Source organism: Triturus cristatus, chromosome 6 (genome assembly GCF_964204655.1).
Source record: "Triturus cristatus chromosome 6, aTriCri1.1, whole genome shotgun sequence".
Lineage (NCBI taxonomy): Eukaryota > Metazoa > Chordata > Amphibia > Caudata > Salamandridae > Triturus > Triturus cristatus.
Window position 1 is genome coordinate 1312501214 of NC_140589.1, and position 17664 is coordinate 1312518877.

The 17664-nt window shown below is 41.2% G+C and overlaps 1 protein-coding gene across 1 annotated transcript in view; it reads right to left on the reverse strand.

Moving 5' to 3' along the window:
* Positions 1–17664, reverse strand: part of LOC146821350 (alpha-tectorin-like) — a 289031-nt gene that overhangs the window by 137414 nt on the left and 133953 nt on the right. Inside the window, exon 4 of the mRNA XM_085609343.1 lies at positions 17421–17581. Within this exon, the coding sequence (XP_085465469.1) occupies positions 17421–17581 (161 nt within the window). The remainder of the gene's footprint in view (positions 1–17420; positions 17582–17664) is intronic.

A 17664-nucleotide genomic window follows, 5' to 3' on the forward strand; every position in this document is an offset into this window, starting at 1 on the left:
CATGCCCAGAAAATCTGTTAGGAATTAAAACTCTGAAAGCACTAGGAGCCATAATATGTTGTTCTCCGGAAGGAGTAAGGTTGTTTCTACGTGATTTTAAAGGTCACTATGCGTGTAGAGACATGGATCCCCGACTACAGACTTTACCAGTACATCTATGGGCACAAGGCCCTACGGATGTTGGCTGCATGAACATTACACCCTATCGAGTCACATTGAAAGCAGGAGTGGTACTACCACGAATGCGACAATACAAGTTACCGCATGATGCTGTAGTGGCTTTGCTGAAAATCATTGATGAGCTGATTGCCCAGGGAGTAGTTGTAGAAACAGACTCCAATGTATGTAATTCACCGATAATTCCGATTCTTAAACGAACTGATCCTACTGCCCCACCAGTGTACCGATTGGTTATTGATTTGCGTGAACTAAACAAGTGTATTGTACCACAATTCCCTGTGGTCCCTGATATATCATCATTGTTGACAGCAATTGATTCCGAAGCAACATTCTTTACTGTAATCGATCTCAAGAATGCCTTTTTCAGCGTCCCAATAGATCCGGAAAGCCAATATTTGTTCGGATTCAGTTTAAATGGGCGCAGTTTTAAATTCTCACGCGCTCCCCAAGGATTCACAGAAAGCCCCAGCATCTACAGCCAAGCACTGAAACGAGAACTTGACAGTATCCACATGCCAGTCAATACTGCACTGCTTCAATATGTCGATGATCTGCTGATCACCGCAAGAAGCGAGCCAGAATGTGAAAAGGCTTCTCTGACAGTTTTACATTTTCTAGCCGACAAGGGGCACAAGGTGTCTCCTTTTAAGCTGCAATTCTGTGTCCAGCGAGTTATTTATCTTGGTCATTCGCTGTCCAAGGAGGGAAGGCAGCTTACACCAGATCGCATCCAGTTAATTGCTAACATGTCAATACCCCAGACACAAAAGGAGGTGCGGGCTTTCATAGGCCTCACTTCATATTGTAGGCAGTGGATCCCTCAGTACGCATTTCTAGCAAAACCACTCATTCAGTTAACCACACAGGAGGCAGCCACATCGACTGTTCTCCCTTGGACTCAGGAACATACACAAGCTTTTGAAAGCCTAAAGGAAGCTTTATGTCAAGCACCTGTTTTAGCAACACCATGTTATAGCAAACATTTTACACTCTTTGTTACAGAACGCGAAGGTACTGCCTTGTCAGTACTCACTCAGGATCAAGCAGGATCACGCAAGCCATGTGCTTATTTTTCCAGTACATTAGATCCCGTAGCTCAGGCTTTGCCTGCATGCCTGAAATCAGTGGCAGCGACAGCTTTAGCAATCAGACAAAGCGATGCCATAGTGTTAGGACATCCATTGACAGTACAAGTACCACATGCAGTAGAGGTTCTTGTGAACCGAACACAAACACAACACTTGACCATAGCAAGACTTACCGGTTATGAACTGACATTGTTTCAACCACACATAGAGATCCGACGGTGTAATACATTGAATCCTGCTACACTATTACCTGTAATTGGAACAGACCCACTAGCTCATGATTGTGTTGAAATCATTGAAATAAAGACGAAACCTAGACAAGACTTGACAGACGTTCCATTGTTAGATCCAGACCTGACGTTGTATGTAGACGGATCGTGCATGAGAACAAGTACAGGAGATTTAGTGGCCGCGTATGCAGTCACAACAGACACTGAAGTTATTGAGACAAATTGTATAGATACTTTGTCAGCCCAAGCAGCAGAACTTATTGCTCTAACACAAGCCTGTATTCAAGCCACAAATAAGAAAGTTAATGTATACACTGACTCACGTTATGCATTCGGAGTTGTACACGACTTCGGCGTGCTGTGGCGAGAGAGAGGTTATTTAACCTCCCATGGTGCCCACATTCAGCACGGACCCCTCATTCATGCTTTGTTAGACGCAATACATCTACCCACTGCTATATCGATTATGAAATGTAAAGCACACACGAAGGTTACTGATATCATTTCTCAAGGCAATGATTTAGCTGACAGAACAGCTAAACAGACTGCTCAGAATCGCACATTAGACATGACAAAGCCAATAGTTCAGACACCAACACAGTGTATGACAATTAAGGATCCCGCACTTGACGTAATTGACATACAGACACATGCTACTGCAGAAGAATTAAAGAAATGGACTGAACTAGGAGGGATCCAGACAGATCAGGGATGGATGACGAAGGAGAAATCTGTATGGTTTCTTCCTGACTCTATGGTCCAAGCCATTATAGCTACAATTCACAGCCCGGCGCATTTAGGAGAAAAAGCTATGCTAGATAGCATTCAACACATTTGGTTCAATAAACATCTACGAGCAGCAGCTAAACAAAAGGTCCGTACCTGTATGATATGTTGTCAGTTTAATCCAGGAAAGAGTGCTCCCGTAGAGCAGGGTGGATTTCAGCCTCCTGACCATCCTTTTGAAGTGCTCCAAATGGATTATATCCAGATGGAACGTTGTCGAGGATTCAAATATGTTCTCGTAGTTGTCTGCGCTCTCTCCCGTTGGACAGAGGCGTATCCCGTATCAGATTACACTGCCCCGACTACTGCCAAGCAGCTAGTTCGAGAATTCTTCCCACGGTACGGTTTACCACGTGTTGTATATTCAGATAACGGCCAGCCTTTCTCATCCGAATTAATGAAACATGTCTCACTTTTGTTGGGATATCAGTGGAAATTCCACTGTGTCCGACACCCCGAGGCAGCAGGTCTCGTGGAACGACATAATCAACTTTTAAAAATCAGATTGTCTAAAATATGTCAGGAAAAAGGTGTGGACTGGATAGTAGCTTTACCAGTTGCGCTATTTTACATGAGGATGGTAGCACACTCTCGAACAGGGCTATCCCCTTATGAGGTGATCTTTGGTAGACCACCGAATATGTGGGGGACGCCTATACCCCGTAAAATAACTGATGTTGACTGTAATATGCTGACAGATTACCTGGCTTCCTTGATGTCTGCACTACAATCTTGTCGTTCACAGGTAGTCGCAGCTTTTCCCGACAACACCGAGGTGAAACCTCATGATGTAATTCCCGGCGATTATGTTCTCGTCAGGAATTTCGATCGGAAAACCCAACTGGAGCCAAGGTGGAGGCTTCCTAAGTTGGTCCTGCTGACGACCAGAACAGCTGTGAAGATCGAAGGGAGAAAAGGCTGGGTGCATTCCAGCCATATCAAGAAAATTCATGGACTTCCTCCTGACACAAACAGTACTCCCCGTGTGTCTTCCCCCATTGACTCAAAGCTACCTTTGGCTGAGGCCAGTAGCACCGAACTCTATAAGCAGAAACTCAGGTCCAGATCCAAACTGTCGGACGATTTGATTGTTTAAGTCCTCTCCAAGGTGAAGCGGTTGAATCTGTCCCGACATGTATCCCTTAGGTCTGAATGATGTAGAGTCCAGAATCATAATGAAACGACATGCTTATTGTAAATTACTGTGTAGCCACTGTATTGTGACTTTATTAATTTTGTTTTCCTTGAGTTTTTTAATAGTTACTGCAAGTATATTGTTGCATATGTATTATCCTGTTTCTAAACGTGCTTTCAATATAACTGATGAACATTCTTTTAGTGACCTACCCCCACATGAGTTGTCCTATAGACTTGCGCTGCGCAATAACACATTCATTAGTATGTTACATCATTCCCATCAGACTAGTAATGCCACCAATTGTTGGGTGTGTGGCCGACTCCCTCCCTATCAGAATAACAAAGGAGTTCTGCCTTTCTTTCCACATCCGTTCACACACAATGGCTCCTGTGGAGCATGGTTTAGTTTATTAAATTCCATAGACCCAGACACAGCAGTTTATCAACAACATTGGATATGGGGAAATCTGAATCTAGTTTTATTCAAAGTCTGTCACCCTAATAAGGAGGGTCACCCCAGTAGAACAGGAACTGATTTAGAAAATGAAGTGTATAAATTAGGTAATTTTACGCCTAATCTTATGATTTTGAATGTCAAAACCGAAGTTGAACTAATTCTGCCCACTATGTCTGTATTTCCAGTTAAGGGTGAATTATGTGTGAGAAAAGTTGGTTCCATACATATGGGCCATAGCCAATGCGTTACTACAGTAGAATATCGTGATCAAGGTAAATCTTCATTTAGAGCTTCTCGCCATTCTTACTTTATATGTGGTCAGACGGCATATATGCGTCTGCCTCTAGATTGGGATGGTACCTGTTACATAGCATTCCTTCTGCCACCTGTTTTCCTAGCCCCCCCTGATTATTATCGAAATGTTCATTTAGTACACAATAGAGAGCGAAGAGATCTCCCAGTTGTCGATTATACTGAGACGGCATGGGACAAGTATGTAGATTTCAATAAAGGTATCTTTCCCTATATAGGTACAATATCAAATAGTAAGCTGATACGCAGACTAACCAAGACTCTTGAAGCTGTAGTAAACGAGACTATAGCCGCCCTAGGCAATCTGACAGAAGAACAATCAGTGATGAGAATTGTTGTTCTCCAGAATCGTCTTGTCCTTGACGTCATCCTGGCCGATAGGGGCGGAGCTTGCAGGGTCATCGGATCCAGCTGCTGCATATTTATACCAGAAAATTCGCCATCTGTATATAAAGCTATAACACGCCTTCATAAGATTGTGAGCCAGATACACGAGAATCCAGGCACTTGGACGTGGTCCGGGTGGTTTTGGAGTGTGATATCAGCCTGGGGATGGAGAGTTCTATCCTTCCTAGGTATTGGCCTTCTTATGCTCTTCAGTTGTTGTTTATGCCTGCAATGTGGACCAGCGATTTGTGGTCTGTGTGCCACATCATGCATTCCATATCACAGTTCTCGTTCAAAATACCGGAAGAAGAAGGAAGAAGAAATGATGCTCCATGAGCAAATCGATGGAATGATGAAGATTGATATCTCTTGAAGGGCAAGTAGGGGACAAGGAGGGAATGTGGAAATGTGGATTTTCCTGATCAGTTATGTCCCCTATCTTGGACCCCAACGGTTCTATATGCATGTTACAAGTACATGTATGTTCCCTCCAGTTCCAGTTTCTAAGACGCAAACATATGTGTGTCTACCGTCGACATGTTCTCTGTCAGATCCGCCATCAATGGGCTGGATATTCGATTCCTAAGCATGAAAGGCCACCGACTTTATATGGCTAAGTTACTCCATTTTTACAGTTCAGGCAAGTAGGCCCGATTCTGTCCTCAAAGCCTTTCCCTGCTCTCTGTCTTTTAACAGCTTCAGCTTGAGCTCGCATCTGTATCCATGAACTTTGTCCTACTCCCTGTGCAGCTAACGGTGCCTGCCTCGGCCAGTTTTCGCCTGCCTGCCAAGAAGCTGTATTTCACCTTCGAATTATCTATTTTGCTCTCCAGCCGATGCATTCCTGTCTAGTGATTTAGGTAAACATTTCCTTTAGCTCACAAGCAAAGGACTCAGCCTTTCCGTCCTCCTGCAAGTGATTCATAGCCCTGCTGCCATGGAAAGTTTTCTGCCTCTCGCATATCATATAGACACTTAGGCGTTTGTGCACGCACACAGTCAGTATAGACTAGATTCTGTCCGAGAGTCCTTCCTTGTGGATAACATAGTTCTTTAAACATAGGATGTTAGATATGATTTGGGATTAGGTTGACTTGACCCCCCAGACTTCTCGTCTCCACATGTAGAGCTAAATGTCAAGTCCCTTCACCCCCTAGTTGCACGTCAATCACACGTCATGCTGCTGCGCGCGCATCTATGTTAAGTATTATCGTATAGATCCACCTATGTAAGATAATCAGAGCCAATCATGTTTCTTTTTGCTCCTTATTACGCCTAGTTTCGATTACGTGTCACTATGTTAATTTATCTTATCAATTGTTACGCCTTTTTGCATTCGTTTCATTGTAAATGTATAACCTATAAAAGTTACTTCTTGTCAATAAAGTATTGTACTTCACTTCCTGAACCCTCGTGGTGACGGAACCTGAAGGCCGCGACTCGAGTCGGCCATTTTGAGTGGAATAAAGCCCATTTAGAAAACCTCTTATACCACGGATTCTGCCTCTTGTTATTTTGAGCTATTTCACTTTATTTTAAGATTCCGTATGAAATTCAGTCCGGTAAAGAAGATTTTATTTACCACAGTATGATTATCTGGATTCTGTTTTTTGTACTTTATGTCTCTATTCTGCGGTTTCTTTGAAGTTGCATTTTCTCATTAAACTGCCATTGTATTCTGCCTCCAATTCCATGTCTCATATGTCTGTTTTCTTCATTTTTGGAGCAAGCGTTCCTAGGCACCCCGGCTCAAATTAAGGTGCCCCTTTTGTCCCTGACTCACTCTCCTGCTCAGTTCTGTGGTGGCTCCCGGGGATCTGGGGACCGCCCCTAGCTTCCTTGACCCGTAATAGATCTTCCCTCCAACAGCCTCTCTTGCAAGTCCTGTATTGTTGGTTTGTTGCCCCTGCCCCCCTTTCCACTGCCCTCCATAGTCTGTTGTGCTTCCACGGCCCTTCCTGCCTGCTCAGTGTGGTTAAATTGTTGCCTTTGCACCCTCCTACCTGCCTTCAATTTTCAGAGTCCGTGCCCCTGGCCTCTGCCTCTCAACAGTATCCTAATGAACAACTAGATTGCTAACATTCTATATTTATTACAAAAGTGTGGAACGCCTGACATCATCTTGATGTAATCAAAACTGTAATACCTAGAGCATTTCCTTTAGAAATTACATATATGAGAGGGTCTTATTGGCATCAAAATTATGGTTAGTGCTCTAAAAGACTAAAATAAGGACATATTTTCTGAGTTTTCAAATAGCGACAAAGCACTTTTAAATTATTTGTTATCTTTATGTTTTTTTATCCAGTTGACCACTTGATTAAATGTTGCACTTAGGGGAGAGGATGTGGTGTTACTTCCAGAACTGCAGACTTTGCAACTGGGGAACCAGGTTGAAGTTTCTGCTTCAGCTCGACATTCTGTGATACTGGTCAAATCACTTAGTCTCCCCATGTCTACAACCAAAATGAATTTGTTCTTGTGTGATGGAACCAATGCTCATGTAAAGCACTCCAATACCTGACAAGTCTGCACTATATAACACTGCAAAAACACAAAATAATACGTGTTTTGCACACTTCTGTCATTGGGCTATATTTGGGCTACATCTGGTTGATTTTGGGCTACATTTGGGCTCTTTTGTCTCCGGTGGCCATCTTGGGAGATTTATTTGTTATGAAGTTTCCTAATTTCCTCATGTACTGCAGTCTCCTCAGTAGGAAATGCTTTCAGTTTTTTACTTTGATTCCATCATGAAGGTATTCAGATATGTCACACATTTGCCATAAATTCTGAATGTTAGCACTCTAGTTGCTCATTAGATCACTGTAGTAAAACTACTCCACCATGGAAGTCTGCTCCTGGTATTAAAAGTGCATGTTTCAGTCTGCATGTCAGAATTTTTTAATGAAATAGAAGAGGATTTGAGAAGTCACTCAAAATGTGCCCTCATTTTCTTTCTTCAGTATTAATCATAATTTCTATGGCAAAATGAACCTCCTCATTGTGTTCCTTTTTAAATTAAATGTTTTAAGTGTTACCAGTTTATTCCAATCAAGATGGCTTCAGGTGTGCCATACTTTTGTCATAATGAAGACAGTAAGCGCTCTAGTTGTTTTTAAGAACATTCTGGGACATTCTGTCATTGGGCTATACTTGGGCTACATCTGGGTGATATTTGGGCTACATTTGGGCTCTTTTGTCTCTGGTGGCCATCTTGGGAGACTTATTTGTTATGAAGTTTCCTAATTTCCTCATTTACTGCAGTCTCCTCAGTAGGAAATACTTTCAGTTTTTTACTTTGATTCCATCAAGAAGGCATTCAGATGTGTCACACATTTGCCATAAATTCAGAATGATAGCACTCTTTTTGCTCATTAGATCACTGTAGTAAAGCTACTGCTCACCAGGGAAAACTGCTGCTGGTATTGAAAGGGCATGTTTCAGTCTGCATGTCAGAATTTGTTAATGAAATAGAAGAGGATTTGAGAAGTCACTCAAAATGTGCCCTAATTTTTCTTTCTGCAGCACTAATCATACTTTTTATGGAAAAATGAACCCCCTCATTTTGTTCCTTTTTAAATTAAATGTTTTAAGAGTTACCACTTTAATCCAAGCAAGATGGCTTCAGGTGTGCCATACGTTTATCATAAGTAGGACTGTTAGCGCTCTAGTAGTTCTTTGGAACACTCTGGGAAGCTGCAGTAGAACACAAAGGAATCAACTGACAGTCTCTGCCCTTGTTGGATGTACATGTTTTACTGAGAATATCAGACTTCATTCTCACATGACTGAGAAAGATAATGTGAATTTACAGAAAATAAGCTCTCAGTTTAGCCTATAGATCACCTTCCAAACCTCTGTGGTAAAAGCATGAGAAAATATTTTTCTCTCAATCATGATATCCCAGCAGAAGGCTTTTTCACATGGTGAAATCACCTTAGAACATACCACAATTCCTAAAATGAGTATGGTACCATCAACAAATGATTTATAATGTAACTAAAGTCTTAAAACCTTTTATTAACTGCAATGCTTTTTAATGAGGTGCTATCATGTATATTTGTCCCAAGATGGCTGCCAACACTTCTTGGATGAAGTGCTGACAGCCAATCAGATCTCAGGATGAGATGTGTGGTTAGGCTCCGCCCACATATATATATGCTTTTAAATGCTATTTACTCAGGAAATACTGAACAGATTTACACCAGACCTGCAAAAGGCACTTCCTTGACCTTATGGCTACCTCTCTGCCAAATTTCTAGTAATTCTGTTCAGCCGTTCGGGCTGTAGCTCGTTCTAAAGGTCCTATGGAAAAATGCATGGGAAAAACGCGTTTTGGGACCCCCCTTTTATCTCAGCCCCCGCTTGACGAATCCCCCCGAGACTTTCAGGGTAGGAGCGGAGCATAGCGCCCCACCTATTTTGAGAAATTCGCGAGGATTCATCGACCGGCGCCAAAGTTATTCAAAATAGAATGTTGCGGATTTCCTATGGAAAAGGGGTCCTAACTATAACTACCTACTGGCGACCGCCAGTAGGTAATATGTATGTATGTATATATATATATATATATATATATATATTCACTGAAAAAACCATAGGTTTCACACACGTTATAGTTAGGAATTAGCGCGCAAGTTATAGTTATCTCAACTAGCTATAACGGGGGAATTTCATTGGTTTTTTACGAGTGAAATATCCACCTAACTATAACATGTGTGAAACCTATGGTTTTTTAAGTGAATTTGCAAGGTTTTTTAAATGCTAATTCCTAACTATAACGTGTGTGAAACCTATGGTTTTTTCAGTGAATTTGTACGTTTTTTTAAATGCTAATTTCTTTATGTTTTATTATTTTTTTATATATTTATTTTACAATAAACTACGTATTAAAAATTTATTTTTATTTTTTTGGTTTTTTCCCCGCGATTTAAAAAAAAAAAAATTAAAAAACAATTTCTGCCTTCGGGGTCCTTCAGGGACCCCCTGACAAAGCCTAGGGGGTCAGGAACTCTCTACCCTGCCCCCTTTTCACGTTCGCAACCTTCCTTTTTCACTCTCGCACTGAAAACAAACAAAATGGCGGCTGACACTTCCTGATTTCGACCGATTCGAACGTTGACTAACATGTAACCACCAATCAGAATTACGCTCGCGCACGTTAGGGTGCTCGCACGGTGCGCGCACGGTGCGCGCTTATAGATATTTATATGCATTTAAATGCTATTTTCTCAGGAACTACTGAACAGATTGACACCAGACCTGTAAAAGGTACTTCCCTGACCTGAGGACTACCCCTCTGCCAAATTTCAAGTAATTCTGTTCAGCCGTTCGGGCTGTACCTTCGACTAAAGGTCCTATGGAAAAATGCATGGGGAAAACACGTTTTGGGACCCCCTTCACCCCGAGACTTTCAGGGTTTCTTCCATCGACCTTGAGATATACATATATAAAACATATTTAATTTTCAGAAAAACACACATTCACTGGATGATGTCATCAGTGATGTCATTTGAGATGTCATCAGTGATGTCATGAGTGATGTCACGGACCATGTCATGAGTGATGTAATATGTGACGTCATCAGCAGTGGATTGCGGGTGCGCGAGTTATAGTTAGCTGAACTAACTATAACGGGGGAATTTCAATGGTTTTTCACGAGTGAAATGTCCAGCTAACTATAACATGTGTGAAACCTATGATTTTTTTAAGTGAATTTGCAAGGTTTTCTAAATGCTAATTCCTAACTATAACGTGTGTGAAACCTATGTTTTTTTCAGTGAATTTGTACGGTTTTTTAAATGCTAAGTTATGTATTTTTTTTTTTTTTTAAAGTTTTTCACCGTGCGCGCGCTGTGGGCGCGCGGTGCGCTTCGCGTACCGCGCGCCCACGCTATGCAGTCCGCGGAATTTTTCAGTTTCTACCATACGTGCATGCTACGCGTACTCTGCGATTTTTCGCAAAAAAATTAAAGGAAAGTTTGGCCCTTGGGGGTCCTTCTGGGACCCCCTGACAAAGGCTAGGGGGTCAGGAACTGTCCACCCTGCCCCCTTTTCACGTTCTCCACCTTTGTTTTTCACCCCCTCAGACTGCGAGAGACAAAATGGCGGCCGACACTTCCTGGTTTCGACCGATTCGAATGTTTACTAAGATCTAACGATCAATCAGAATCGCGCTCGCGCACGGCAGCGTGCGCGTACGGTAAGTTTTAGCGTACGCGCACGGTGCGCGCTTATAGATATATATATGCTTTTAAATGCTATTTTCTCAGGAAATACTGAACAGATTTACACCAGACCTGCAAAAGGCACATCCCTGACCTGAGGACTACCTCTCTGCCAAATTTCAAGTAATTCTGTTCAGCCGTTCGGGCTGTAGCTTGGACTAAAGGTCCTATGGAAAAATGCATGGGGAAAACACGTTTTGGGACCCCCCCGTTTTCTCAGCCCCCGCTTGACGAATCCCCCCGAGACTTTCAGGGAAGGAGCGGAGCGGAGCGCCCCACCTATTTTGAAAATTTCGCGAGGATTCGTCAATCGGCGCCAAAGTAGATTATATATAGGGTCTACCATTCACCCTGTTCATGTACGTATACTGCAGCACTTGCGGGCGATTAACAACGATGACCCCAATTACCCGGTGGCCAGACACATTAATCAATGCCACAATGGAAAATCATCTGACCTTTCCTACTGTGTTCTTGATACTGTTCCTAGGAACCCAAGAGGAGGCAATAGACAGCAAACACTGCGTAGACTGGAATCCAAGTACATTATTCTGTTTAACACCAAAATACCCATTGGATTAAATACGGATGAGGCTTTATCCGTACATTTGTGAATCTATTTCTGCCTGTCTCTTACCGTACCCTTACTCCGTTTTGTATCCCAGGTTTACCCTATTGTACTTTTTAGTTTGTTTAGAACTGTGTGTCTATACAATAAGTATCCTTAGCCCATGATGACAGACGTTGTGTTTTCTCTGAACTCATATGAATCCAGCTGAGACCCCTTTTCTCTCCCCTCAGTTAGAACAGTTTCAAAAATGGTAGCCAACTGGCCACTTTCTGTTCAAACGATTAATTCAAAAGTCTTTTTTTAGGGAGGTATAGGAAGGCCCACTGGGGCTTTATATTTCAAACAATTGTAATAATCATGTTTAAATTTGGCTTATATTACTGTCTCTGCGGATTTTTCACACTGTTGGAAATTTAGATTTTGGTTAATCATTAATTTAATTTTAACTAAATAATCTTTTCTTGCAGTGAGAACCAACACACTGAACGTATTAGTCTGTCTTTTTATTCTGGGCTGAAAAGTACACAAATTGTTGTTTTCTATGTCAGTTGTTTACCGTTGCCATGACGATTGCCTGTGACACACAGTACTTAATGGGAGCCATTGGTATTACCTGAGATATTGACAAAGGCGGCTTGCCGTCGAAACGCGTCTTGGTCTTTGTACGAAATAAAATTCCTTCATGCTTATTTCTCACGGAGTCTACGCCTGTTTTTGAACCTTGACAACAGGATTGGTTGCATGTTTAAGACGTTCCGGAGTCTTTTGGTAGACCCTCCTCGATTAGGAGCACCGCGTAACCGGGACTTTTGTGGTTACTTCAGCGTTGAAAACGCGGCGCCCCCCGCAGCAGAGAATTAATCCACTTCGGCCGCTGTATCGCGTTGACTTTCCTTGCGGACACACAGGATAGCCGGAGGGCGGTCTGTTTGTCGGGTAAGAATCTCTTCGCATGCTTGGTCTTAAAAGTGGTATTATAGTGGCTGATGGGAGAGGTAGTCCCGAGATAACCATTCGGGCAGTGAGAAGCAAGAAGGGAGATTTTCAATTCGTAACATGGCCGAGGAGTGGGTACGAGAAAGAGAAGAGGCAGCATTGGACATATTCAATGATGAAATAACGGATTTACAGCCAACTAACAGCATTGAGGCTACGAACAAAAACAAAGATCTAAAACAGACTATGTACGATTTGGAGAAGCTACGCAAGTTGGAGATATCCAAATGGTGGGAGTGCAAATCATTACAGAGGTACTTGGATGTGGGTCGCATACCGAGAGGACTACGAGTTCTCGTTGCACCAACTTATGAGAATCCGGACCCGAATATGCTGAAGGAGTGGGCAGAGAACAGCGCTATTTCATCACGGCGTATGTTAGAGATCCTAATAAAGTATGCAATCAGTGATCGTGCAAAAATTCTGTTAAGAATAGATGAGTTACAGAAAGAATTAGACAAATTCCCCGATAAAGACGAACTCAGCAAAGCACAAATTGAAATGCAAAAAAGACTGACAAAACATGAGCAACCAATTAAGGAACGCAAAGCAACGAAATTTCAGAGAGATAAACGTGATTATCTTAATGGCAGGATATATACATTTTCAAAGAAATTCGATAACATCCGACGACAACAATTATCCTCAGCCAACATCTCTCAAACAAAAACAACAGAGCCAAGTGGTTCAGAACTCAGCTCGGAGGTGGAATCCGATATAGAAGACACCGCTTCTGGTATTGCGCCATCCGTAATTCAAGAACTGGATTTTTTACGGATAGAACGTTCCATGTATCTGAGACCCCGCCCACCTCGCTACGAACAAACAAAGAAAACACAAAATCAAAGACGAGAAGGCGGAAAGACCGGAGATGGGGAGGGAGAAGAAAAAAACGTATCCAAAACTACGAACAGACGAACAAAGAGAAAGTAAGATCGAATACCACCATAGACAACACAGTCATAAATCTCACCAATATGACTTTAACTGAAAAAGAACAAGAAATATTGACACTAGGTTTGTCATGGTGTGCTCCTACCAATTTTGACTACGTGCAAACCCGTATCGATCTCTTTCAATTTACAAGGAAACTGAAATTGCAAAAATACTTCAGCTCAAGTAACAAAACAGAAATTCCAGCACCGAATCTAACGGACATAAACGCACCAATGGGCAACCTGAAAGTGGCCGATATGGAACTATTACAAGATATGGTAGCATTGGAATCTGGTGCATACATAACATCCAAACAAACAGCAGACAGCATGGGATTGGATATTTACGGAAGGAAAACTACTCCGTACAAACCAAAATCTGTCTTCCTTCCTATTATGCCAAGAGACAACATAGATATTTTTGCGGAAAACATGATCAAAGATCTTAAAAGTCTATCCACCACATCCAGCACAAGGTTTATTCAGACCAATCATAATCAGAGACTTGAATATGAGAAACTCATAAACAAAATCAAAACACGCCAAGATATCGTGGTGAGATGGTCTGACAAAGGTGGGAATGTCGTCCTCTGGCCATTAAATCAATACAATTTGGAAGCACATCAACAACTCCAAAACCCAGAATGTTACTGTTGGGTAAGCCCCACATCTTTAGCAAGTACAAAAGAAAAATATCATGCCGACCTATACCAATGGAGATGTTCCAATCTGATCTCTAAACAGGAATTTGAGTTTCTCAAAACAGACTATCCTATTGTTCCACAGTTGTATCTAATTCCCAAGATACACAAGAGTGCCACGAATCCACCTGGTAGGCCTATTATATCCGCCATAGGAGGTCTTTTTGAGAACACTTCTAAATTAATTGACTCTTTTTTACAACCTTATGTTCAGACCCTCCCGTCTTTTATCAAAGACACGGGAGACTTTCTGACAAAAATCTATGACTTGCATTGTGATGAAAATTCTTTATTGATGACACTTGATGTTAATACTCTGTATACGAGTATAAAACACAGAGATGGACTCAATGCATTGAAATATTACTTAGGTAAAAGACCCATAGAATTGTTCAATCATACACTTATGTTGTTAAAGATGTCAGAATGGTGTCTCGATAACAATGTGTTCATATTTGACAAACTATTTTACAAACAGTTGTGCGGGACTGCCATGGGTACCTGCTTCGCCCCCAGCTATGCTAATTTGCATATGGGCTGGTGGGAGGAGCAGGTGCTCATGGTTGACCATGAACAAACAATGACTGAAAATGTGGTGTTAGACGTCCGTTATATAGATGATTTGTTTTTTCTTTGGCAAGGGACGGAAGAATCTGCTCTTAACTTTGCCAAAGCACTCAATGAGAACTCTCTCAATTTATCTTTTACATGCAACATCAACAAGTCAACTATACAATTTTTGGACTTAGAGGTATTTGTGGAAGATTCTAGAGTGGAGACCAGAACTTACAGGAAACCTACATCAGGAAATTCCATTCTCCACTATAGTAGCTTCCACCCCACCTCTTTGAAACAAAGCATCCCATACGCAGAATGTCTTCGTATGAAGAGAAATTGCAGTACAGAGAGCAGTCTTGTTGAAGCAACTAACACTCTGTTTGACAGACTAGAACAAAGAGGTTACAATGCAGACACTTTAAATAAAGCCAACTCTAAAGTCCAGAAAGTCACTAGAAAAGAACTTCTTTTCCCCAACCCAGAAAAACTAAAGAAAAAAAGCAAAAAGTTCATATCTGGGACACCAAGATTTATAACTGGATATAACACCTACCATGACATTTTGAGAAAAACTCTGTACAAACATTGGCAAATTGTGCGCAATGACCCCGTTCTAGGTCCAAATATGCCAACGACACCATCATTAACGTTTAGACGTGCAAAATCCATGAGACAGAATCTAGTTAACAATGCACCCAGTATCAACAAAGGCTCTGAGTGGCTCAAAACCAACAATGGCTTTAGAAAATGTACCAAATGCAAGGCCTGCCGCCATGGTATTAACGTAAAAGAAATCAGTTCTCCACTCAGACACTCCCCCTTTATTATAAGGGGAAGTTATACGTGTAAAAGCGATTTTGCAGTGTACATGTTACAATGTACATGTAACAAACGTTATATAGGGTCTACCATTCACCCTGTTCATGTACGTATACTGCAGCACTTGCGGGCGATTAACAACGATGACCCCAATTACCCGGTGGCCAGACACATTAATCAATGCCACAATGGAAAATCATCTGACCTTTCCTACTGTGTTCTTGATACTGTTCCTAGGAACCCAAGAGGAGGCAATAGACAGCAAACACTGCGTAGACTGGAATCCAAGTACATTATTCTGTTTAACACCAAAATACCCATTGGATTAAATACGGATGAGGCTTTATCCGTACATTTGTGAATCTATTTCTGCCTGTCTCTTACCGTACCCTTACTCCGTTTTGTATCCCAGGTTTACCCTATTGTACTTTTTAGTTTGTTTAGAACTGTGTGTCTATACAATAAGTATCCTTAGCCCATGATGACAGACGTTGTGTTTTCTCTGAACTCATATGAATCCAGCTGAGACCCCTTTTCTCTCCCCTCAGTTAGAACAGTTTCAAAAATGGTAGCCAACTGGCCACTTTCTGTTCAAACGATTAATTCAAAAGTCTTTTTTTAGGGAGGTATAGGAAGGCCCACTGGGGCTTTATATTTCAAACAATTGTAATAATCATGTTTAAATTTGGCTTATATTACTGTCTCTGCGGATTTTTCACACTGTTGGAAATTTAGATTTTGGTTAATCATTAATTTAATTTTAACTAAATAATCTTTTCTTGCAGTGAGAACCAACACACTGAACGTATTAGTCTGTCTTTTTATTCTGGGCTGAAAAGTACACAAATTGTTGTTTTCTATGTCAGTTGTTTACCGTTGCCATGACGATTGTCTGTGACACACAGTACTTAATGGGAGCCATTGGTATTACCTGAGATATTGACAAAGGCGGCTTGCCGTCGAAACGCGTCTTGGTCTTTGTACGAAATAAAATTCCTTCATGCTTATTTCTCACGGAGTCTACGCCTGTTTTTGAACCTTGACAACAGGATTGGTTGCATATATATATATATATATATATATATATATATATATATATATATATATATTATCTACTGGCGGTCGCCAGTAGATAGTTATAGTTACAACCTAGTTTCCATAGGAAATCTCAAAATTCTATTTTGAATAACTTTGGCGCAGGCAACTATAACTCACGCGACCGCAATCCTCTGCTGATGACGTCAGATATTACATCACTGATGACATATGTGTCTTTATGAAAAATAAATATTTGTAATATATGTATAGCTAAAGATTAATGGAAGAAGTCATGGGTAAATAAGTGTCTAAATACAGTGAGGTAATATCTGACGACATCAGCAGAGGATTGCGGTCGCGTGAGTTATAGTTGCCTGCACTAACTATAACGGGGGAATTTCATTGGTTTTTTACGAGTGAAATGTCCAGCTAACTATAACATGTGTGAAACCTATGGTTTTTTAAGTGAATTTGCAAGGTTTTTTAAATGCTAATTCGTAACTATAACGTGTGTGAAACCTATGGTTTTTACAGTGAATATATATATATATATATACATATCACCTCCCGTATTTGCTATGTCCAAATCGACCAGACACAGAGTCCACAGCTCTTCAATTTTTCAAATGTTGTATTTCACCACTCTGCCTTAACGCGTTTCAGTCAACACAGTCACTATATACAACACAGTGACTCTCTCTCTCTCTCTCTCTCTCTCTCTCTCTCTCTCTATCTCTCTCCCTCTCTCTCTCTCTCTCTCTCTCTCTCTCTATATATATATATCCAAACTCTTCGTCCAAATTTTTCTCCAGGAAAAGAACGAACGTAGACTCCATTAAGTAAGATGAATAATTTTATTCCTCCTCGCCTGCCATTACGCGTTTCGGCCGTCCGAGCGGCCTTGATCACATGATATATATATATATATATTACAAATTGAGACTTGATCTTTACATCCACCATTTTCAAAATGTAGGCCTAGAAGCTGACCTTACCTGATATCAACACTGATCCTGTTCTCCCCATTAGGCTGCTGCACCATGTAATTTATAGGATACCGACAAGCAAACGTGATATTGATGTACGATCTTGTGACAATATCGGAGGAGTTGCTGTGTATTGTGTTTATAAACACAATATGTGAGTCATCTGAGGCCTGCATCAAAAATTAAAAAAACACTTGATTACTTCTGAGAACCAACAATTGAAATTACATTTTGGGTTACATAAAAGCAGTTC